This window comes from Emydura macquarii, unplaced genomic scaffold (genome assembly GCF_026122565.2).
Source record: "Emydura macquarii macquarii isolate MOO-44397 ecotype Brisbane River unplaced genomic scaffold, CSIRO-AGI_Emac_v2 contig_587, whole genome shotgun sequence".
Taxonomy (NCBI): Eukaryota; Metazoa; Chordata; order Testudines; family Chelidae; genus Emydura; species Emydura macquarii.
In genome coordinates, this window is record NW_027130724.1 from 5,406,024 (window position 1) to 5,431,765 (window position 25,742).

Sequence of the window (25,742 nt, forward strand, 5' to 3'; positions counted from 1 at the left end):
GATTTTCCTCTTGTCTAGCTCACAACTGCGCGCTCACACTCACTCTCTCTCTATATCTGTATATATACTGGGGGGAAAACATGGAAGCAAATAATTATGAAATCCCCTATTTTAATTAAATTTGAGGGACCACGTCAAGACAGAATTCAAGATCTGTTTTATTTGGAGACCATTGGGTCAGGATTCTTTCTCTTTCCCTCCTCTCAGCATCATTTTCATGGTCGCAGCACTAAAACAAGGGCAATTGTGGTGCTGCCAAAGACCTTTGTTTTTAGAGGCAGTAATGACCACCTGAGAATTCACCCAAAATTCTGGGTTGAGAGTTTCAAAGCAAACAGGGAGATTTAGACACACAACTCCCAGTAAAATTAATAGGAGCCTTGTGTAGAAATCCAGCAGTAAACTGAAAAATCTCCAGCCAAAATCCTGAGTTTAAATAAGTTTGCTTCTTGCAGAAGTCACCAAAAGTGAGCAAACACCACAGCTCCAAACTTTACTTTCCAAACAAGGCTGTCACAGTAACAATCTATATTTGGGCGGATACACCATGAACCCACCCAAATAATACACTAAAATAACAGAACTTCAAGATTAGTCATTGCAGCTCACCTTGTCTGTTGTCATTGAGAAGCCCTTTTTGGCTGTTGGGGAGGAAGCTACCACTGCAGAGAGACATCAGGATTCCCTGAGCCCTCTTGATGGAGAATCTCAATGGAATTCTTGAAAACCTATAGCAATCATAGTACGTGATTCCTCGGAATCCACACTGGTTAGAGGGCTGACCCTGATAGCTTGAGATATGTTGAGTGATTAAACTGCCCTGTGTCTATGATGCACTATAGACTCTTTAATAAACAGAATTGTTACTGTACTCCCATGTGGCATCCTAGTTTTCCTATGATCTTCTAATGACTATACTAAGACCAAGGACTAGATCCTTGGCCTCCCACTGAAATACTCTGTGGTGATGGTTTAACCAGCTGCCTGTGGATTTCCCTAGTGTAAAGTGAATTCCTGGGTTATGTAGAGCTGGCATAACAACTCGTTACCACCCCTTAGTAGAACCCAAAGTGTATTACAATGGTGTGTCGAGAGGAAATGGAGCATGGCTGGAGTGCACCTTGCTCCAGCAGCATCCAGCTGCTGGAATTGTCCCATAGGCTATGTCTACACAGCATAGTAATCAGGTATATGTGATGCGTGCCTGCATACTTGGTGTTTCTAAGTCTGCACTTCCTCATCCACACTGTGTTGAAAACCCAGGTTTCACAATCATGCTGGTGCATCCATACTACACTATGCAGACCCCCTTCCAACTTCATCTTCAGTGAGTGTATACCATCGTATGGGTTCTCAGTGCCCTCACCAGTTGTAGTTGCTCTAAGGCTTGGTTCACTGTGAGCTGTCAGAGAACTTGGCTGTCTGTCTTGGAGGAGTTGACCAGAAGTGTTCTGGATGGTTTTAACCTGCCAGTATATCCAGCTGAGCCACTTTGTGTCCACACACTTTTAGCAGTCAGAGCCATCAACATTGATCCCAACGTGGTAGAAGAATTCCATCTCACACTGTCAGTCCTATTTTGGGAATCAGGCAGAGCATCTGAGACACACTGGTGGACATTTTAGTGGCAGTTTTCGACTCGTCGAAGGCACCTCTCAGAGGGGTGTACGGATATATCAGTCATGATCCAACTGATGCTGTCAGGCCTGTTGTCATAGCTGCAGATTCCCCCTGTGTAGACCAGCACTTCTGGAGCAGGGCCACAAGCACATTATCATGCAAACCTGGGAAGACCACCAGTGGGTCCAGAACTTTTGCATGAAGAAGCAGACATTCCTGGAAGTTTGTGATCAGCTTATCCCAACTTTCTAGCAGCAGGACACCCATATGAAGGAGGCCATGCTGGTCCAGAAGTGGATCACTATAACCATCTGGAAGCTGGCTACCCCAGACTCCTATAGGTCTGTGGCTAGCCAGTTTCGAGTCGGCAAATCAGCTATGGGGGTTGTTGTGGCAGAGGTATGTGAGACACAGGGTACATTTTTCTGTTCCACATGCTAATGTTCATTGTCTATGAAATAGTCCAGCCGGCCGCTGAACTGTCCAAAGACTGCATAGTCTCCAAGACATGATAGCATGGAGGGAACTGCTGGTGTAGGGCCTGAGCAGGTGGCAGTGGAGCCTGCATCTGGTAGCCATGAGTGCAAGTAATCACTCAAACAGCTCCTCCTGCTGCACTCTGTCTTCCTGCCTCAAACTGTGGTCATGCTCCATGAATCCCTTTGCCGATCCCTCCTCACAATGTGAAGCCTCTTTCTCTCTTTTCACCCTTCTTGCATCCTTATCCTTCTGATACTCAATCTAGTCCTTCTGGAACGCTATCTGCTGATTTGTTTTATCTAGAATCTCTCCCATCAACTCATCTCAGACCCTTTTTCTCCTTGCCCACAGTAGGTGGGTCTGCTTTCCCAGGCTCCTGGTGACATGTGTTTCCCTGCAGCAGTGGAAGGTCCTTGAAAGGAAAATGAAAGAGCACGTTATTTTCTGACCATGATAAAAAATTACATTTTCTACTCTATGAAAGGGACTTCTTTAATTCAAGGTAAAAAGATTATACATTTTTTTTATAAATGGTCTTTATTTTATTCATACAAAAAACACTGGCCATTTCAGACGGTCACTGCAGCAGGACTGAAAGCCATCATGCATCATAGTAAGAGACACCTACAAAATTCAGTTGAAATGATACCCCAAGAGGCCATTGCAGCCTGGCTTAATACAGAGCAGCTCTGAAGTTGATGTAAGTAGCACTGATGACTCAGTTGCTGGTTGGATGGTTCCAAGTTTCCAACCACTTTAGCCCACCCTTCTTAGTTGTGCTGGATGCAGCTGAGGACCTGGGTATTTAAAGCAAAGAACTAACAATTTTTACTGATATATTCCTTCTGGCAGGATGTGTATTTGCAGAACTAAAGTAAAACTCTCAAAGTCTGACCTAGTATTGCCGGCTCATGATTTTTCCATGTTTTATCATATCTTGCGTTTTTCTTAAATTCCTAGTTCCTGAGGTCATGTGGTGGTTAGAATCTCAGCTTTTATTCTTTTTAAAGTAAGTTTCTAGCTCTCATGGCTTCAGATAAAAGATTGGAAATGTGGACCCTAAAGGCTCAACACACAGAAACTAAATAAAAAGAGCACAAATTGTATATTTCATTTTAATTGAGTCTTGTGATTTTTAAGGCAGTCTCAGGATGTTTTGGGTACTGGCTTAAAATTTTTAAATGCTTGTCGCTGGCAGCACTGATGGTCGCAGTGTGCTATGGGTCTTGTGTACAACCTGGAATAGATTATTTTATGGGCTGGCTATCGCTCAGCTTTTTCTGGGTCCTGGAACCTGATTCTGGTCTAACACTTGCTTAAATTAGGAGTCCGTGTAGTTGCAACGAGAGTGCAATCTCTACCCCATGGACCTAATTATAGAGGGAGAGACCCACCCCCGCAGACTCCACACACTTTCAGCTTGAAGGAGACAACAATGCCTCCCCCCTCACGACTTTTGTCTGGGTGAGAAGAGGCAGCGGAGGGGGCAGAGAGGAGAGTGCCTGCTGCTTGGGGCAGCCAAGGTTGAGCACTGCGGTCTCCCTTCCATTTCCTTCCCACTTCCCCCAGCTAATCCGCTGTTGGGCTCAATAGGCAGCGGGGTGCGCCCCGGCGGCTGCCTGCCCGCAGGGACCCCTCTGCCCCCCAATGGATCTGGGCCGCAGCTGTGGCTCGTGTGGGTAGCCAGCTCCGCTCCTCCCATGGCTGGGTCTCTTCCTGGCTGCAGTGAGCGAGGGTCTGGGGAGCAGCAGGGGGTTGGAGGGAGGTGTTCTGGCTGGGGCAGCAGCTTCTCCTACGCTGCATCCTCAGGTGGGGTTACAGGCGCGAGGAGGGCACTGTTGTGGGGGGAGGGGCGAGGCCGCAGGGACAAGGGAGCATTGTTGTGAGGGGAGGGGGCAGGAACAAGAGGCACTGCTGTGAGGGAGGGATAAGGGGGGCAGGGACAAAGGGCACTGCTGTGGGGTGAGGGACAAGGGGGCAGGGACAAGGGGGTACTGCTGTGAGGCGAGGGATAAAGGGGCACAGCTATGCAGGGACACTGGGAAGGGGGGACAGTTACTAAACAGGCACTCAGGAAGCTGTGAGGGGAATTTGGCGAAAGGGAAAAGAAGAGGGGAAGCAGTCTGGGGGAGAGTAAATGAGGAGCTTGGAGGTGTGGGAGAGAATGAGACGAATTTGGGGACTGGGAAAGAATGAAGGGGTTCTTGGAGAGATGAGACTGGCATTTGAGGGGAGGAGAGTCTTGGGAGGAGAGTAGAAGTTTGTAGGCAGTGGGGGAGCCTCAGAAGGTTTCACATACTGTGAAGTCTGGAGGGGAGAGGGAAAAGAGGAGAGACAGAGGACTTTGTGGAAAGGTTGGAAACTCAATACACTGAAGGTTGCTGCTTCAGTATAGGAGAGTAGCTAATCCAATGCAGCACCGTAAAAAGAGAGGCAGGAAAAGGTGAAAATAAGTGCAGGGGTCTTGTTTTTTGGGGAGAAAGGAAATTATATTGGGACTTTTGGGGGTTGCTTTCAGATAGATTAGTCTCATAGTTTCTCTGTTCCTCTCTCCCTCTCTCCTGCAATTTTTTGTGCAAAATTACTCCATTGCCCTGCTAGTGATGTAGAACTAAAACCAATTTATACCACCTGTGGATGTGGTCCATAGAAGGGATCTTCCATGGACTTCCATGGACAAAATATACACAGGTGTTGGACGACTTATTATAAAGTAAATTTAGCTTGAGACATTATCTGCAACACTTTTAGTTTAAAAAAATATTTTTCTCCCCATGAGCACTGGATAATGATAAAGTTTGTGGCAATCTCTTAACAGTTTTACTTTTTTTTTTCTTTATTCTTTCTTCCTGTTGCAGGTTTACCAAGAGCTTCCTTTGTGACTGAGGAATCCTTGCTGTGTGCAACACTTCTGCATGCATTCAGATGAGGGCATTGCAACCACAGTGTTATCAGGGATGGAGAATGGTGCATACCCATGAAGAGAAAGTAAATATGGGGATTTGGAGTGAATTTTACTGGGGTTGAAAAGAGTTACTTTCTTAGTCCTGGACACTGAAGTTCTTTTTATGGCCCTGAATCCACAAAGTACATAAGCATGTGTCTAACTTTAAGCACATAAGTAATCCCATTGACTTAGTTTAGACTACCCACATGGTTAAAGTTACACATGTGGTTAAGTACCTTGCTGAATCAGGGCACTGCTTTGCAGAACAGATACATCATGGACTGCAGCAGTACAAGCTTTCTCTCTATTGCCCTGTCCTTGTGTCTCAGTCCTAGAGAGACCACTTGTAGAGCTTGAAGTTTCCATGTCCATTTCATCCTTGGCATTTCAGTTGTAATTACCACTAAGGTACCACTTATGCAGGGGTGTGTTTTGTTTTTGGTCTGTACATCTAAAGGCCCCAGTCCTACATGCTCTCATTGAAGTCCAAAGCAAATTTCTGTGAGCTCATTGGGAACATGATCAGGCCCAGTTTTTCATAATAGTCATTGATTCTGAAAGACTCCTTAGAGAACAGAAAGAATAGAGATACTTCCCATGGAAACAGCATCCATACATCTTACAAGCTCGTTTTCCAAGGTAGATTTCTTTCCTCTTATAAATAATGCCACAACCTCAGCATTATTTTAATGTAGCTTTTGGTGGATGAACTGCAGTGGCAGATGCCTTATAGGGGATAATTTAGATAAATCATTTTATATGTGTGTTCATATGATTTTTAAAATAACATAATCCCTAATTATCTTTATTTTCCTTATCAATAGACTGATGGATACCCATAGGTTTATTGCTATTGCCATTGATATGATACTCTATCAGACAGGGGCAGCAAGTGCTGCTGATACCGATGGAAAAGGAAAGGTAGTGGGAGGAGGAGGAGGGGGAAAACTGAGATGTTGCTGGGGATTGGCTGCCTGTAATGTCACTCAGAACTGTGGGCCCCAGCTCTTCCGCTGCTGTAGCAGGCTCTAGCTCTCCCTTGAACAGCTCCTAGTGAGTACAAGGCGTGCGGAGCTGTGATCACCAGCACCATGCTCCTTGGGCTTGGATCCTAGATTCCCCCCTCTTTGAACACTGGTAATAGCTGCTCTGGCCATCAACATCCCACACTGACAGACTGAAAGAGAGAAGGCGACGGAAAAGGAAAAGAAAATCTGCAGCCAAGTGGACTAAAGCTGCAAAGAGGGAAGGAGAAAGGGTGCTTTGCTTACACAGTTGCAAAGTGGGAATTTAAAGAGAGAGAAATCCCAAGCTCCCCGCCACACACACATCGCAGAATTATAGAGCTAGGTAGAAATGACATCAACGGGGAAAGAAGGCAGCGGAGCTCAGCATGCACAATATGTTGGACCCTATCGCTTGGAGAAAACCTTGGGCAAAGGACAGACAGGTGGGTTCCTTTGCAGCAGCCGCGCTAGGGATAAGGTGCTGTAGCAGCTACTGAGCTGATGGGGATGGGAGATGTGAGGGGCCGGGTTTTCCCTTTGCTACTGCAGTAGAGAGACTATTTCTAATGGATTTTGCCTTTATTTATTTATTTGTTTATTTTAAAAGCATAGGTTGCCTTGTGTGCATCACTCCTGCTAACCCATGTTGTTCTAATGACAAAGTGTATGCAGAGGAAAACGGGGATGCTCTGCTGCTGGTGAATTTCATGTTGGTTACTTCACTGCCCCACTTTGCTTTCTCTTCTTTTTAATCAAATTAAATTGAAATGAGAGGTGCACTGTGTGTACTGGAGAGGAGGAGGAGAAGGACGTGGTGGGAAGGCGGGGGAGTTACCAGCAGTATTTCATGACATCATGATTGAAAAGGGTGTAGTCCTTAAGGTGCAGTTGGTGGGAGAGAATATGTACAGAACAGTCTATGGCACTGGCTGATGTGGTTGTTTGGAAAATATGAATGAATGGGTTTGGTATGTTTTTGTGTGGCATAGTCTGAATTTTTTTTTACAAAAGTGGTCAGCAGCAGAATTCACTCTAGCTGTTTGATGTTTTTATCTATCTATCTATTTGTTTATTTTTCAAAAACCCCTGTTTGTGAAACTGGTCCCCAGCAGATTTTCCTGAAAGGAACAATGGTAAGAAATATTAAGAGGAAACGTAGTCAGGGAATTAGCAGAGAGCAGGTGCTTGTGCCATACGTGACATAATTAGATCTCCTAAATGCATTCAAGATTTGGACTTGCTGGTTGCCTGCCTGGATGTTATATTTACTTCAAGGGCAGGGGAGCAGTACTTGGAAGGAAGAACATTTACCAAAAAAAAAAAAAAAAAAAGACCCAAAGCCTTTTCCATTTTTATGTCCTTTTTTAGTAACAGGTGCAATAAGCAATGGGTTCTGGCAAATTGATTTGGTTGGGAGACCCCCAAAAGTGGTTTGAGTCTCCAGGTTGTAATTTAGAAAGGAGCGGTGGTGGAATCAGCTGTAGGGGGCTTCTTTGGGCTTGTGGGTGTTAAGTGTTGTTCATTATAGTGGGACAATAAAACATGATGCATTGTGTTTTTTAAAAACCCAGCCAAGCTTTGCCCATCTGTTGTCTAAAGGATTTAATAGGCGTTTCCATCCCCAGCTGCTGCCTCTGCTCTGCCTGTTTCTTCACTGCCCTGCATGGCAGCAGCTCTGCAGTCTGCAATTTTCTTAGGGACACAGTCAAAATCCAGATCTTTCTCTGTAAGGAGAAATGCTCTTCTGAGATGATTGATTATGACCCCCCCCCCATTCCTTCTTCTCCTCTCCACAAACCCCATGGCAACCATTGGGATATGTGGATGGGATGAGGGTGACATTGTCTTGAAATGAAAGTGATTTTTATTTTATTTTTCCCCCATTTATTTAGACTACAACTGCTGAAAGTATCTATCATTTTTTTCGTCATCACCTTTATTCTTCATATTACTGAGTGAACCCGTATCTCTCCTGATGTAGTTTCCATAAAATCCATGCTGATGATGATGAATTTGAAGATGATGAAGATGATAAAAATACCCCACCAAAAAATTGCAGTGTCTTGGTGATAAATCTGTATCCTGTTTCCATAGCTAATCTCTTGCTGGGTATTCTAGCTGATCAGAAAACCAACACTAGATATACAAATTCATTTTCAATCTTCATCACCATTTCTTTCTCCCTCACCTTCTCAGCAACCCGTTCCTCACCCCCAAAATATAATTGCATTTTAGATTCCTGCAAATAAATCTGCATTAACCTTTATGCTTCAAATCACGTAGCCTGATACTATGGTCCTAAAGGGTTATCTGCAGCTTTGGTTAATTTTTTTCCCCTTGCTAATCTTCCTATCTTCCTCCTAAGTGATTAGAGGGGGGCGGGGGGTGAGGGGGCAGGCAGGCAACCAGCCAGCCAGCAGGGTAGGAGGGACAGTGTGTGTTTTAGGGGTCTGTTGCTCTTGGGCTCTGCAGTTAAGTGACCAAGTGGACTAGCGGGAAAGTTGCCTTTTACAATTTTACACTATCACAAATCTGTAGAGACAGGTCTCTGCTTTGTGCACGCATGTGTGTGCAAATAACAACCACATTATATGCATTGTTTCAGGGAAGATGGAGGGATAAAGCTTAAAAGTAGCTGATGCCAGCCTCTGTCTTCCTTACTTTATCTGCCCTTGATATTAATATACTGAGGTGAAATCTGAATTGGTGTTAAACGTACATGGTTAAACATGGGAAAGATTCTTCCTGGTCTTCCTGCATTTTCTGTGCTAATCAGATTTGGGGACGTGCAGAATTGCAGGTGTGCATGTAGCCCTCATCCTGCTAGCTTAGAGGATGAATGGGGAACCTGCAGCATTTTTGTGAGATGACAACAGTGCAGTGTGAGGACTTGATTGACCACTGCGTTTTGCATTTTGCATCAGTTGAATTTGATGGAGTTTGGCTTGGAAGGTTAGGAAGTAAAGGCTTGTTTGATTGTGAGTGTGTGTGTGGTTTTTTGTTTTTGCTGGGGGGCTTTTGAAAGAAAAACTGGCAAAACGTAATTACGAGCAGAAGGAAAATATATAATCCTATTATACCAAGTCCTTTCCGTTCTTCATTGATCTTCATATCACTCTTTTTTTCTTTTAAGTGAAAGAATCCTTGACTCTAAAGTTATTTCAGATATGTGGCTTTTGCTTCTCTCCCAGTTATATTAAATGTTATACAAACCTTTTAGTAGCTCTCACCTGCCCTCCTCTCAGATTGGATAATTCTTAAGATCAAAGGAAGAACAATAAGGGAGGACATCAAGTAAAGAATCTGCTACAGTTCATGGCAGACTTACAAAGGGTGCTATGAAAGGGGAGCTTTCATGTTCAGCTGAATTCCACATGTCATGTTTCAGCCTCCATGTAGCTGTAGCAGATTTCCTTCTCAATATTTGCAAAAGAGAAGTGTTTACCAACAAGAACCTGCTAGTTCCTGCAGAAAGGCCCTGATACTGTGTCTGTGATGTCAGTGGAAGCTGGTGACATCTGGTAATGGGAAGTGGAGGGGTGGGCAAAACTGACATGGAGCTGTGTGTTCAGATCCAGTTTAAAATGCTAGCTAAAGACCGTGCTGATTCTGATTTAAAGAGGGATAGACAAAGCCTGCCCTGAGGAGCCTACAGGGCTGGGACACCAGGCTCTCTGAGAATGACTAATGTCACAAAGAGAGGATTAGGGCCGCTTAGTTTGGAAAGCAGGAAAGGAAGGTGCAGCGCAATGCTGAAAAATGTGTGCACTCTGATAATACTGGGAGTAGGACAACAGCTAAGAAAATAAATTCTTAATAATTCACCACAAGAATTCTATATGTGAATAATTTAGAGTGCTATAGTAAGACAGTTACCCTTTTGTTGTTCTATTAGGCTCAATTCAAAGTATCAGTGCCATTGTTCCCAGCAACTGGAATCTGTATTAGGAGGGGGGAACAGGAATATAAGAAGCAGTGTAATAATTTAATTACCATACTCATAACATTTTATTATAAGAAAACATCATTGTAAAAGAGGACAATAAATGATATATAAAGGTGTTTGGAGGGGCTGGTTTATGTAAATTTCATTGAATTATACTGTACTACAGTTAATTATAGGAGTTTTTCAGTGTAATTAACAGTAATGAGCAAAAAGGATGTGCTTTGTGTTACAATAACATATCAGGAGATATTATGCTTAGAAAACAGATCAGAAGTGAACACTAAGCAGAGATTCAGGTTTATTATTAAGATTAAACAGAGACCCTCTCCATTTGCCACTAATTCTGTGTGAAATCGCCTTTTCATGTATTCCTTCCACTTCTTTCTTTTAAATTCCAGGAATATATTTTGTTTGTGTGTTTTCTTTTGCCCTTGTTAACCTCTGTTTTCCCCCTGAAAACCTCTATAATAACTCTGACTGTAGAGAATTTTTATTAGTGAAGGAAGAGATGAGGAACTGAAGTATTTCTTGCTAAGTTCTTCTGCATTTCAGTGGATCTTTCTGTATTTTCATTTAAAGGCCAACTTACAGACTTCAGTATTATTTTTGTTTGTTTGCCCTGGCACCAAATGACAGCACATTTAACATTTCTGAAATGCTTCTTTCTCTGCAAGCAAAGCAACACTGTCCTGTGTTGGGAGTTTAGTCTTTGATCAAATTTCTTTGAAAGCAAAGAGCATAACATTGCAAATCCATTTTTTATCACTCACACAACTTCTCTAATATTGCAGTCTAATTCTGCAGGCATTCCATACACAGAATTCCAACTGAAGCCAATGGCAGTTCTGCATTTGAAGAGCTTGCATGATCAGCCTTCTGTATTGAGAAGGTGCACTCTGTCGTATATAAAGTACAACCATTTGTACATATAACACAGTACATATAACAGCCAGTAATCAGTCATATACTGGTATGATATTGAGCTATATAGCTATAGAATCATGATCCTGCCGCTCCTTCTGATTTTATAAAAGTATGTATCATCAGTGCTATCCAGACTCTCATGAATAGTTTATAAACTCTAGGAGACAGACCCACAGATGGTGTAAACTGGCACAGTTCCATTGAATTTGGTGACCCTGACTTACACCAGCTGAGGATTTGGCCAGAGACATGTAAATCATTTGAAGTTTCCATTCAGACCTGTTTTTCCCAAGTACATGCAAGTTCCATTTAACATTTTTAAATAAATTTCTCACTTGGTATTTAATTAGAGAGGCTATCTTGATAGCAACAAGTCTTATCTGAATCTGTATACCTTTCAGTGATAACCTGTTAGAATATCTCTCACTTAAGAAATGATTAGTAATTAGTAATCACACAATCAGAAGTATAATACTGGGAACAGTTTCTTAGGCTATGGAGGTTTTACAAGCACAAGTTTTAATGAATGTTGCCAAGATATGTTGACATCAGAATCAGTCATTTGTCTGGACCCTCTGTGTTAAATATGGATGGAAAGGAGGATGAAAAGGAGGTGGAAAAGGCAGAATTTAAAAAAAGCTGCCACTGATTTTCAGTAACTCAGTCTTTGGGTGCCCAACATGAGATACCTCCAGTCTGATTTTCAGAGGTGCTGGGGCTCTACAGCTCTGATTGAAACGGGTGCCACCATGTTAAGTAGATCTGAAAAACAGGCCTTTTGAAAGTTGTGCCTTAAAGCTATTCTAGCAAACACCTCTTTGCCGAATTTAGTGCAAATGATAGGTAGAAGAGATCTAAGTTTAGGCCCTGATCCTGCAATGAGCTACATGCAAGTAGACTCCTATATGCTCTGCATGGGCACAGGGGTCTGACTGCACAAAGCACATTGCCAAATCAATGCCTTATGTCATTCTTGTTTCCAACAAAATTAGTTGCAAAACTACCATTGAATTCAGTGGGAATAGAGGCAGGCTCATCATGGATTTTTAAAGAGACAGCTAGTCTTTTGCCCAAGAGTTGTTTGACAGCATATCTGAATCTCAACAAGTGGGCTTATATGACTATTTTTATATCTAAATCTCAGACATCACGAGGTGCTGCAGAAATGACAGTTCCAGAAATACAGTTTTCACATTGCTCAAGCAGCTTCCTACTTCCCATCACCACTCTAATGACATTTAGTGTCACTAAAGTGGGGAAGACCATACATTAGAATGATGAGAGAGGTTGGAGAAATTAAAAACATTTCTCAGTGGAATTTATCTCTGAAAGTAAATTATTTCTGATCTACAGACAACTTGTGGCTCCATTGGAAGAACCAATGTAGTATTTTAAATGTGTCCTTACAACTGCTTTTGTATAGTATGATGTCCTTACCAGCCAGTGAATGTTCTGGAGTTCTCAACATCCTGAAGCTCTTTTTGCAGCATAAAATATGTCTATTTCTTGTAGAATCTTTCACACAAATTGTAATACTAAATGCTTTATAGACTTAAATAATAGATGCACTGTTGAAATAATAATAATAATAATAAAAATAACAAAAAAACAAAAACCAGGCAAGAGAAATGATGTGATATGGGCAAAGGAGGAAAAAATGGTTTTCACATTAAATTTGAAAGGGTATAGGGGTCTGATCCAGCTCCCATTGAAATCAAAGGAAGTATTTACACAGGCGCTGGATTTGGTCCTAAACGGGGAAATACTGTGCATTGACAGTACTGAGATTACAAAAGGGTAAGTTACTAGGTGAATAGAGGGACTAAGGAAGGGAATGAAGAGAGACAGAGGTTTGCTTGAGAGTTTTAAAAATGAGGAGGCTAAGTTTGAATAGAATCCTGAAATGCACGGGGAACTAATGTAGCTGTTTGACCTTTGAGGTTATTTCTTTGTATGTTTGAGACCGTGGGCAGCAGATTCTGCACGTGCTACAGGAGAGCTGGGACTTGCTTACAGTAGTCAAAATGAGAGGAGAGGAAAACATGGATGACGATTTGAACACAGGTGAACTCAAGGCAGGTGCTGCTCTTTGAATGCTGAGTCAATTTATAGGAGTAGATTCTGCTCCTGCTTCCACTGAAGTCAGTCAATCAATACGAGATACGCCTTTCAGTTAACTTCAGTAGGAACAGGATTAAACCCATTATAAATAGGCAAGGATTGAACTTTTTACTCCTCCAAGAAACGTCATAGTGGGACAATCCATCAGGAGTGTGTTTTTTGTTTAAAACAATGCAGTGTTAGTATTAAATGATAAAACTGTTTATTTTGTTTGTGTTATGTTACACATTACTGTTCTGTACCCTGCTTAGATGAGTGTGCAAGCATTTCCATCATGAATATTTGCATATGCCAACTTAAAATTTGGTTTCATGCACACAGTTTCAAGATTTGTTTCCCACAAAGATTTGTACAAGTCGGACTCAAATGATCCAATGTTTGCATAAAACAAACACAAAAAGGTCACAAATATGATCAAATCAAATTCACTTAAAAATTCAAGTGAATATTCACAGAACATTTTTACATTATTCACCCAGCTCCGTTGGCTTGTATCATGAACAGTATATATGACTTACATAGTGATGAGCTGCAAAAGTTTTATTTGTTTTTATTTTAAGTCTGTTTACATACCCAAATCACTATGGGTGAAATTCGTGCCTGTGCAGAAGCCTAGATGCACTACCAAAGTCTTACTTAATTCCTCAAAATAGGGTTTAAGTGAATATTAACTTGAATATAGGACTTGGGCTGGCCCTCTGCATAGTGATGAATTACACTCTAACAGAGCACACTACATATAGAGAGAGTTCCAAATATTATTACGTATTATTATTTAGTGTTCTTTATGTTACTTTAGCACCCAAAGACCCTTTTGTGCTAGGTACTGTACAAATTAATAGGAAGATACAATTTCTTTCTGAAATAACTTACAATATAATTTAATTTTTTAAAACAAAATATTTGAAAATGAATTCCCTCTTCACATATGCACCAAGTTCAGGATCCTGAATTTTTTCCTGCAACAGCTGATAATATCACAGAGCAAGCCACAAAATAATATGTCCTGTTCTGATGCTGATGGGTTTTTTTTAAAGGGGAAACGCAGAATGGTGAGTGGAGGAGGAAATAAAAATTACAGTATGTTTATATTTATAAGCTAAGTACAGGGCATGATTCTTATGTAGAATGGGGCAGATTTGCACTTCTCTGGCAGAAAGCATCCCTACAGTTAGCCAAGCCAGCCATTGGATGCTTCTCTTACTGTAGGGGGATGTTTAAGTAGTATAGCGCCACCACAGCAGCTCCTTAAAGGATCACCTCCAGCTGTCAATATATAAAATCATGGTTTGGGAAAAGGACGTATAGCTTGTGCTCCCTCACATCTGATTGATCCCCAGTTGCCACAAAGGCTTCTGGGCCATTGCCAGCCAACATAAATTAGAGTAGCCCTGAGGCTGTGCTGAATTACACTAGGACCAGTCCTGCACCTGAACCTAAGATTGGGGAAGCACAAAGATGCCTTAAAGTCACCTTTTTACATACACACCCACCCCAAGGTGCAACACGAATTCCTTACTTCAGGATCTGGATCATACTGTTACGGATGTGGCATCTTTAAATAAAGATTATTGCACGGGTCTAGAGAAAAAGCTTCAATAGCTTTGTATTTCACTTTTAAATCCTTATTTTAAGTTTTTGTGGGATCATTCGCGGTACAATTACCTATAGGCAAATGATAGATAAGAAATCAGAGCGGAATCTGTTGCCTGGTTAATCGCTGGTTTGATAATGAAGGAGTCTGGTAGCTTGCATTCTAATGATTAACTTGAAGGGGATTTTTGCTGTTACCATCTATATTCCAAGATTTCTATCTTTAGAGATAGTGGTTGGGTTGGTGGCAAAACAATGTCTAATAAAGTGGCTCTGTGTGCACTTGTGTTATTTTATTTTTTTATACAGTCCAAAGCTATATATTGGGATTATAGGTATGATTGTGTTTGAAGTGACGTGTCTGACTTTTTTTTTTTTTTTTTTTTTTTTTTTTTAACTTTTTGGAGGTTGTCGGAAAATTATTTTAAGGCATCCATTCAGTAAGTGCTTTTCTAGCTGCCTGCACAATTTATCAACAACGTGCTCTCTGTTTCCTGAGGCTCTTGTGATTTGTTTCACCACTGTTTTGCAGTACAAGCTTTCTGGGGAGACAAAAAATATCTCTGTGGTTGTGTGTTTTCAGTAATGTTTTACAAACGTATTAACAGGCATTGTTTCCACAGGGTCATTCCTGTGTGGTTGCATAGGGCTTCACTGGCCATAAACTCAGTCCTCTAGCCAACGTACAAATTATGGAGGAGCTGGTCTTAGGTCTGGGTAGTGAGCTGGACTGGTCCACAAATGTCCTACTTTTGATAGGCACTGAGAAATCTACTGCTAGCCCTGTATATCCTGATTTGCCAGGAGATGGACTTGGGTGCTTTGACTGGAGAGTGATGCTATCTTTCTGTGATGGGCCTTAATTTTGACCCAAGGGGAACTCTAGATTAGATTCTACAGCTTCGTCTCTTCTTTCATCCGATTCCTCTCCCTCATTCAATGTATGTCCAGCAATATAGATGTATTTTTACACAGGTACACTGTTGATAATGTACAATAAAAAAACAGTTGGGGAGGAGGGCTGCAGCCACAATTCTGAGAAAATAGCATGGCCATTGCTCTCTTACTTTCCCATGGCCTTGCCAAGTCTGATGGTATCACCTCCAATATCAGTCAGAGCTTCATCAGCTTCACCAGTGGGAAAAGTCTCAAGGACACTTCTGAATTTGGACCTCCCACATACCAGCTCTGCCTATTGGCATCAATACACAGGCCACTTATGAATCATAATTATGTCTGAGAGATAACCGGGGAGGAAACATATTTTGTTACTTGGTCCAGAGAAAGCTTCCTTCAAAACATCCTAACCAATTAAAATTGCTGTGTATTGGCACATGACTCCACTTAAGAGCAGCAGTGCATTGTAGTTAAATAAAATAATAATAGTAAAAAAGTATAAGCAGCAAGGAAAAGATTACTTCAGCTTCCAGGCTTTTATGGGGTGAAAATGACTACTGTGCAAGAGGCCAGCACAGGGCTTGTGGCCTGCTTAAACCTTCCAGGTAGGGCGTACATTGCTCACAGGCAGTGTATTGGCCATTTGCAACCCATGGGTCAAACTTATCCCTGAGGTAAACCCACTGAAAAATACATTTGGCCCTATGAGTTTACCAAACTAGTGTTCTTCACCTTTCCCAATATTTTCATCTGAGGTTCATTCATCCCTTGTAAGCAATGGGATCCTAAGTACTTGGTTTTCACTGAAGGCCTAATTCTGCTTCCATTAAATTTGGGATGCTTTGCTACTAACTTCAGTGGGAACCAAATTGATCCTTCTTTTTCCTCTTGCACTTGTTGTACTGATGTTTTTTCACCCCTGGGGTAGTGTTACCTCATTGAACTGGAAAGTTGTGCGATGTGCGAGGTTCATTGCTCTCAAGTCTATGTACTCCTGGGGGAATGGAGTAGGAGGTGGAATTATGTTTGGCTTTTTCCATTACAGCTGCTTCACACAGCAAAGCTAATGAAGACCTAAAGAAGAAAGACTTCTCTAGAATCTTTAGATGACGTTCAGGTGCAACCTTTCATTTCACCAAATGAAATGAATAGGCAGCAGGTTTAAAATGAACATAAGGAAGTATTTCTTCACACTATGCACAGTCAACCTCTGGAACTCCTTTGCAGAGGATGTTGTGAAGGCCAAAACTATAATGGGGTTCATAAAAGAACTAGATAAGCTCATGGAAGAGAGGTCCATCAATGGCTATTAGCCAGATGGGCAGGGATTGCTGTTTGCCAGAAGCTGGGAATGAATGACAGGATGGATCACTCGATGATTATCTTTTCTGTTCATTCCCTGAAGCACTTGGCATTGGCCACTGTTGGAAGAGAGGATGCTGGGTTAGATGGACCATTGGTTTGACCCAGTATGGCTGTTCTTACGTTCTTATGTCATCTAGCCCCACGGAATCCTCTCTACAAAGTAGAAACTTGCAGAGAGCAAGGATCCAGTCTAAGAGAGATTAGAGAGATAATCCAGTGTGTGGTCCAGGGGATAGGGCAGTGCACTGACGGGAATCTTGGGTTCTATTGCCAGCTCAAATACTGACCTATTGTGTGACCCTGGACAAGTCACTTCACCTCTGTGTCTTTGTTTCTTCTCCCACTCTTTGATTGTCTTAAACTCTTCTGATAGGGATTGTCTCTTGCTATGTGTATGTACAGTGCCTAACATAGTAAAGCCCTGTTCTCAGTTGGGACCTCTTCATTCTGTAATAATACAAATAATTAATACAGCTAACACTGTACTAAATAGTATAGCTGCTCTAAATTGCAACTGGTTACAAAGGCCACAAGGAGCTATTTTGGCAAATTGGGACTATTGCAGCAACTCTTTTTAGGAACTCCCCCTCACCCTGGTCATACTCCATGTGCCAGATCTGGGAAGAAAGAGTGGCATAGAGCCACATGGGGATTCCCCAATGCTTGAGGAATCTCTAAACAACCTGTTAAGCTGGATTTCTTCCTGCTTAGTGATGCCAGAGAAGTACAAAGCAGGTAGAATGGTGGCCAGGCCTGTAAGTTTGCGAACTGAGGGCTGGCTTACATGATGCACTAGTCTGCACTAGAGGGGTGCAAATTCTAGTGTGTACTAGTATGTTGTGCATTAACTGGCCTTTGTTGGCCCTGCTAGTGTGCTCTAAAAATTCCCTAGCATGTCTGAATGTAGCCCTGTGTGACGGGACAACATTAATGCACACTAATGAATTTCTCGTACGCACTAACAGAGTTCACACAGGCCAGTTAGTGAGCAACATGTTAGTGCCCACTAGAATTTACACTTCTCTAGGGCAGACTAATGCATCATGTAGACAAGCCCTGAGTCTCAGTCATGGGGGAAGTGGGAAGGAAGGCAGCTTTTTCTGTGCTTTCACCATGCCTATGTTTGGGTACAGTGTCATTTATCTTCAGTAGGCATTTCCTGCACAAGGCCATGAAAGAAGATTGAGATCTCTCTCTCTCTCTGTGTGCTCTATGCATGTCTGTGTAATAATGGTCACCAGAGACAAAGCTGAGCATTATATTCAGACTTGGCAATGACACAAGCGCCACAGCCCTGTTAAACACAGGCATTTGTTTGCTGGAAAGGCATGGGCATGAGTTGCATAGCTTTTGGGAATCCTTATGCTCTGCAGTGCATAGCAGCTGTAAACGGGATTCCTCTCATTTGCTTTCCAAAGCATAGTTTAAATCCAAATATTAAAATAAATAAATAAAATGGGCCAGATCCTTAGCCATTGTAAATCAGGGAAGTGCCTTTGAAATCAGTGCTGATTTATACCAGTGGGAGATTTGGCCCAGAGTTTCTGGTTTCTGTAGCTTATTTCACAACTTGTATTTGTGCAATTGCATCTTTGTCACTGATTGACTGGGCAATGTTTTAAGGCCAAATTCTTTTCTCAGTTACACCAGTGCAACCCTACAGAGACTAAGGGGCTCAGAACAGTTTATGAGAGAAGAATTTGGCCCATAAAAGCATTTTTGGTGACATGAGACAAAGGCTTTTGGCCGTGTTCTAGTTAAGAGAAGCCCAGATTTGCATCTTGTTTCTTCTTCAGTGAAGAACTGAGCAAATTAAGAGCACAGAATAAACTGATGTTGTAGAATAATTCAGTTTAGAGTGAAAATATGGTCAGAACATTTTTCTAAGTATCAAGAGGTTGATGTCCTTCCATGCCCCCAAAGCAGATGCATGCACTTAATGTCAGTCTGTGCTCAACTACTATAAAAGAATTGCTGTTACAATATTCTATCGCACTTCCTCTACAATGAAGCCTCCTGACAAGTCTGAACTAGACATTTTTATGAAATTGCCAGCTGTTGATCAAGCAACATTACAGCTTCTCGAGTGGTAGCAATAGTGGAAGCACTGCTGTGGATAGGGCATTGTTATTCTCACAACCATACCGACTAACATTGTTCTGAGCAAGCCTAGATGATACTGTGGCAAAAGTGCCAGCGGTTACCTGAACCATGGCATTACTACTCCTTCCACCATTGCTACCATTGGGGGAGTTTATCCCCCACAACCTTCTTCCATAAAATAATAGGTGGCTCTTATATGGCTTTTTCCATCATAGATCGTAACTGAGTGAAGTATCATTATCCCTATTTTACAGATTGGGAAAATGGGGCTCGGAGAGGTGAAGGGACTTCCAAGTCACACAGCAGTCTAGTGTAAAAATTCTAGCGTGGACTGGCCAAACATTACAGATATGCACCAAGGAGAGAGAGATGTACTGTTTCTTTTTCTAAACTGAATAATACCAAACTTTATGCCTGGTCCAGCAACATTCTGAGTGTCTCCTTCAAGATGCCCTATGCTCTCAAACTCCAATTGAGTTAAGGGATCTATGGAGGGCATTCAGCATCTCACAGGATGGAATTGCTAAAAGAGCTATTGCAATTGTCTTGTGACACTATACACACAGGATTTTATTTTATTTTAGGTAACTGTGGGAGGGCAGCGATGGCATTGGTGCAGAGCAGGTTCTACTTTTCTCTTGTCCCACAGCGGGAAGGCTGTATGGTCTGGCAGAACCAATATATAGTTGGGAGTTAGAAGGTTTCAGAGTTCAAACTCTGGCTGTGCTACTGACTCATTGTGGCCGTAGGCAAGTTATTTTTTCTTTTTTTCTTGGTTTCCCCACCTGTAAAATTGAGATAATATTTACCTAACTATTTCAGAGCGATGTTGTGGGGATTAATTATTATTAGTGATTTGAACATACAAAGCACTGTGGAAATGTAATAAATATTATTGCAGTTAATGGGTTAGCTTTGCTTTTTAGCCCCAATGGTCCAATCTCTTGACTGGTGTTAATAGTCATAGCTCCAGTGGTTTACACCAGCTGAGGATCTTTCTTTTCCAGGTGAACTTGCTGTCTCCCTGCCCTGTCCCTGCAGCCTCTCCTTTTGGTGATGGTAATTTTGACAGCACAAATGCAGAAATATCAATGGCTGCAATTTAAAGATGAAGTTATGTTAGCCCATAAACTAGAGAAATTACTTTGATGTTCCTGATTTGACAGTTCCTGGCCCCATTGATTTCCTTCATTTCTTTCCTTAGGGACATTTGTCCCTGATCTCTAAAACAAAATGTCACTGAATAAACTATGTTTATATGATGCTGTGTGTTCTATTTATGAAGGATTTATAACTCGGTCAGTATTATTTATGGTCCTATAAAGTTGATAGAATTATACTGCAGTGTTAAAATGCAAAAGCTTCATTTTTCTATAGGCAAAAGCCCCCTGGTGTTCTGAGAATGCTGTTTGGAGATTCTGATGGGCTGTTGAAAAACTTTAAAAAGACCTTGGCATTTTTAAATTGCTACTTAATGCCACCAGAAACCTGAGAATAAAAGTGAATCCAGGTTAATAAAAGCAGTCACTTTATAAAAGTGACAAGCTTATCTGGCAGAGTGAGGCTTACCAGACTCTGTTTCAGTGGGCTTTGGCTTCCAGAAACGTCACTGGCAAAGGGATTGGGTGGGAGCGAGGTGGGTGGAGAGGCTGGTGGGGTTTTTTTTTTAAAGGCTGGCTGAATTGTTAGGAACGTAGGAATTTCTGAAGGGGCTGATGATAAACTTGAGAAAATTGAAATATCCAAGAATTTTTATAAAGGGTGACCTCAAAAGGCTATATTGTAGATGTTAATGGTGGTTACACAGCAGCTTTATGACTGGAGCAGTATTTTTGATAATGGGAGAAGAGGCGTGATGGCCCTTCTTTCCCATTAACACCCTAGGGGTGAAATTCACTCCTGTGCAAGCACAAAGCCCAGGTACTACTTAAAGCCTATTTTGAGGGATTAAGTGATGAGTTGGCCTTGTGATGACTCTACACATAGAAACAAAAATAGGAGATCAGAAATGGCTATGTAGGAAATAGAATGCAGCAGTAGTTTAACTCTGTTTGTGGGATGGTGAGCAAAATTCATCCCTGATGTAATTACACTGGAATATTTGAAGCTATACCAGGAATGAACTTGGCCACTTTCCTTTGTTTTTTAGAATTAATAATAAATGCCAAAATGATACATTAGCTACAGATATAATATACTTAAAAGGGACATGAGCAACGTAAATATGGCCCAAATTTGAAATTTTCTAAGAACAAGTTTTTATAAACCCCAAGACCAATAGATATAATGATTTCCACCATTTTTTTTTTTTTGAAAAAACAATTCTGATTAAAGTAGTTGTTTTAAAATAACAAATACATTTTCATCTGCGGTGTTTGAAACTCACCATGAGCCTGAAAGTGAAATTGACTCTAAACAAAAGTGAAAGTGGATATATTGATTTTCATTGTTCTTGATGCGACTAATGGGAAAGGCAGACAAAGATCATTAAGAATGACAAGTAAATTAAATTTTAAAAATTCTTTATACTTTTAATAATCTAAGATGTTGTTAGCAATAAAGGTGCAAATATGGAGAGAGGCAACATATGTGGTCTGATCCTCAGATGTGGCTGAGTTGTATTCAGTGCAAGATCCAAAGGTGAAAAGTGATATATGTTTTGCAGCCCCCAGCATGTTTGAAAAGCTTCAGGATTTCCCTCTCAAGGGGCATTTATGCCAGTTGAGATTCACCAGAGCAAAGCAGAGCTCTAGCCACACCACCTCTGTTGGGCATATCCCTGATACCTCTTATGCCAGGTCTACATAAGCCTCCAAGCCAAGGATGGCCTCCAAGCCAGGGGAATCTTCAGCTGCTTAGGGCACTTATACAGCCCATGCTACCATGCCAGAGTGGCACAAAGGGTCTGTTGCATAGGCCAGAATCTGGTCCATGATTTTTGAGCTGGCAGTATCCCTTTAATCTGTGGCTTGAACATTAAAAGGGAAAGTTAAAGGAATGCAATGATCTAAAACATTTAAGTGATCAATGATTAGAGAAGGCAAATGACAATGAGGCCTGTTTTTGCTCTCAGTTGCATTGGTGTCAATTGGAAGTAACCCCACTGAAGTCAATGGAATTACACAGGTATAAAAATGACATAAACAAGAGCAGACCCTGGCCCTCCAAGTTTCAAGGGCTCAGAGCCTTTGGATGTCTTGCACTATTTTTATTTTACTCTTATGTATTTATGGGAAGGATGGAATATGATACCTTCTTCCCTAGGTTTGGTGAATCCCTTACCCACAAAAACATGGTAGTTTCGATTTCAGTTATTCAATTTCTTGCTTGTAGTGGAAATTATAAGTTCATTGTAGTGCATGGCTGCAGCAGGTTGCTGACCATTTATTGTAAACAGAGTAAGACCAAACTATTGCCATCTCAGGAAGTGCTATTATAATTTCATTTTAAAAATTAGGCCCTTGGATATCTTTTTTTTTTTTTTTTTAATAGGATGACTTTTTGTCAGGTTGAAAAGCAGAAGCAAAACAGCTATTTTGGCATTCATTAGACCAGAATGAAACGATCTGAAAAACATACCTTTGCATAATTAAGGTGAAGATTTCAGATGCACAAAAGCTAGTACATGGGAAGTTACAGTTTTCACTGCATCTTTATTATTATTAATTATTATTTTATTTGTGTTATTGTAGCACCTAGTCATGGAGTAGGACCCCATTGTGCAAAGTATTATACAAACACAGAACAAAAAGTCGGTCCTTGTCTCTAAGATCTTACAATCTAAGTATAAGACAAGAGATGACAGATGGGTTTGAACAGATCAACAGGGAAGTATAAGGAAACAGTGAGACAATATTGGTGAGAATGCGATGCAGTAGTCGCAGCACAACAGCAGCCTAACAGTGGTTATCTGCATCTTTGCTCCAAGTATGTGTATTGTTCTGTTTGTGCATGTGAATACTGGAAGATCACTTCTGTGGATCACTGTTATGGAGTGTTTATAACTTTATCCCCAAACCAAAGGAATGTGTTCATAGCATTTGTCTTAAATGACGACTTTGGGCAATTTTTCTGCTCTCATTTATGCTGGTGTGACTAACCAAGGGTGAAATTCACCCTGATGAAGAAGGCCAGCACAAGGCCACTTTAGTTTCACTTAAGCCCTTTGGATTTTGCCCTGAGAGCAAAATTGGCTTGAAGCCCACGGCAAGTTCAAAGCTTAAAGAAGAAGATCTTTTTGAGTTATTAGACTGCGAGAGTGGGGGGCGTGAGGAAAGTGAGTCATAGCTCAGCTGGTGAGAAATAGGTTATATTTTAGATTTTGAATATTCTAAATGACAAAATGAAATTCTCTGTCATGTTCCCAAGCAAAATTCAACTTTAGTCTGGGAATAAACATGAGGAATTAAACCCCAAAGAGTTTAATTAATGAATATCTAGGAAGTTGTAATAACTTAAATAGATACATAACAAAAGTGTCTCTCAGTCATGACAATAACATCACTAGCTTGATGTTCCCTCAACTCTTACTCATTACATGTGATAGCTATGTGTCTCTCTGAAATGCCTTTTTCTCCCATTTCCCATAATCTTCTAACCCTGAAGTACTAAGTTTTGAAAGGAAAATGCCTCCTTTGCGTTTTCAGTTCCTCCCCCTACCCTCTCTGTTCTCATACCTGGAAGTTTGTGATAAAGTGTACTTCCTGACACTTGCCCTGTTAGAGAGCACAACACAGCTGTTGTTTCTCCAGCATTTTGAAGTTTTGTAACTTGAACTGGTTCATTTGGAAATCAGAAGTCTTTGATCATAGCTCTCACATGGTGATATTCATGTTCCAGACCTTTCAACCACTTTGGTGGAATGGACTGCCTCATGTGCTAAAATCCTGGACCAGTCAGGTTGGATTTTGCTTTCTTACGCATTTTTTTCCTGCTGTAACTCCAATGAAGTTACTCCTGATTTACAGTGGTATAAGTGACAGCAGTATTGGGCCCAGATTGAGCCTAATTTTCTTCTTGCTAACTTCCATGTAATCAGGAGTCATTGTGTTCAAGTCAATGGAGTTACACAAGTGGAAAACCATTGTGAGAGGAGAACTGTGTAATCTGTTTCTCATGATGCCTTATGTAACTCAGATTTTGACAGTTCTAAGTACAGTCATCCTACAGACAAAAGGCCAGATTCTCGTCTGCACTATGGCTGTTTTGTGTTGTACTACTGGATCTTAGAGGGTCCTGTGATGTAGACCCATCTTAGTGGCTTCTACGCCATCTCTGTCCTGATTGTTAGTGTAGGGTACATGGCTGGGGGAGAGTTTTCCTGTGTCCTGGCAAACCCTGGCTACTGTCTCTGCCCCCAAGGTTGTTAGTAGCTGGCGTGAGTTAGAGCACCCAAAAGTTGCTCTAAGTTACTCCATGGCACCAGTGCTGAACACATATGGCCCAGTATAGTGGGCAGTTTATAAACTAGCTTTGCACCTGCCTCTCCTGAGCTGTGCTGTGTGCTAATCGACTGCATTTGAGGATCTAGGCCAAATACTTTAACATATAGGATATATATCAAAATACTAGGCAAAAACAACTTAATAATAACTGTGACAGAAAAAGAAACTCTTATTGTCAACCATGCTGTTTATTTAAAGTAAGTCATACAGCTGAAATGCAGAGTTTAATAATTTAAATCTAAGTGGATGACTAAGAGAAAGCACATTTTTAGCAGCTTTTTTTTTTTTTTTCCCACTTTCTGTTTCCAAAAAATGTTGTGTCTCTTCTTCTATGTTTCTGGCACCCATACTAAAAGCTACTGACAGTGTCAGGAAATATCACCACTGTTTGATTTCCCTCCCTCCCAACCCCCTGCCTACGAGGCCTTTATTCCATTGACTGGTCTTCAGCGGGTCAGTGAAATAGGATCGCTTTACCTCTCACCCTTTGATTTTTCTCTTTCCCCACAGCAACTCTCCCTGTTGGATGCATCTGAATTTAGCTTGATTCCCAGCCTCGCCGGCAGTGCTGCAAAATTGAACCACAGCTTTCAAAAGCAACGGGGTCTATTTAAAAGCAAGCTGGAGCAATCAAGGCTTGGATCAAGACCTCTCCATCCCCTTTGAAATCTATGCCACCACTGCCAATTTAGCATCAGAGTGTCTCACTGTGAGCTCATTTACAATCAGGAGTAACTTCACAGAATCCAGTAGAATTACAGTGGTGTAAAACTGGGGTAAAAGAGAACACAGTCATGCGCCCAAGTCTTTCCTTTTCTGGGGGCTAAATTCTGCTTCCTGCCACATATACAGCAGCATAAGTGAACTCTCCCGAGACCAATGGACTTTAGGTTTGTATCAGCATGACTGAGAGCAGAATTTGGCCATATGTTTCTGGCAAGCCACCCAGGGTATGTTTACATTGTGATAACAAACAGTCTCAGAGGCGGGGCTCCAGACTGGGTTCGAACATCTGCACTGCAGTTTTATAGCCTTGCCAGCCTGAGCCCAGTTAACCTAAGTCATCTGACCTGGGCTCTGAGACTTGGTGCAGTGGGATTTTTATTGCGGTATAGACATACTCACAGCTACTTTGTCAGGCTGATTGTTTTCTCACTTGTACCAGTCTTACATCATTTTCACTCCATCAGCTTCAGTTGAATTACTTTTGATTTACACTGGGGCAACTAAAGAGAGAATCAGGCCCAAAGACTTTGTGGGCCAGATCCTCAGCTGATGTAAATTGACATAGTTCC

The 25,742-nt window shown here is 41.4% G+C and overlaps 1 protein-coding gene across 1 annotated transcript in view; it reads left to right on the forward strand.

Moving 5' to 3' along the window:
- The first annotated feature begins 6,224 nt into the window (after window positions 1-6,224).
- BRSK2 (BR serine/threonine kinase 2) overlaps window positions 6,225-25,742 on the forward strand; it is a 390,934-nt gene continuing 371,416 nt past the window's right edge. The window contains exon 1 of the mRNA XM_067540389.1: window positions 6,225-6,497. Within this exon, the coding sequence (XP_067396490.1) occupies window positions 6,404-6,497 (94 nt within the window). The 5' untranslated portion in view covers window positions 6,225-6,403. The remainder of the gene's footprint in view (window positions 6,498-25,742) is intronic.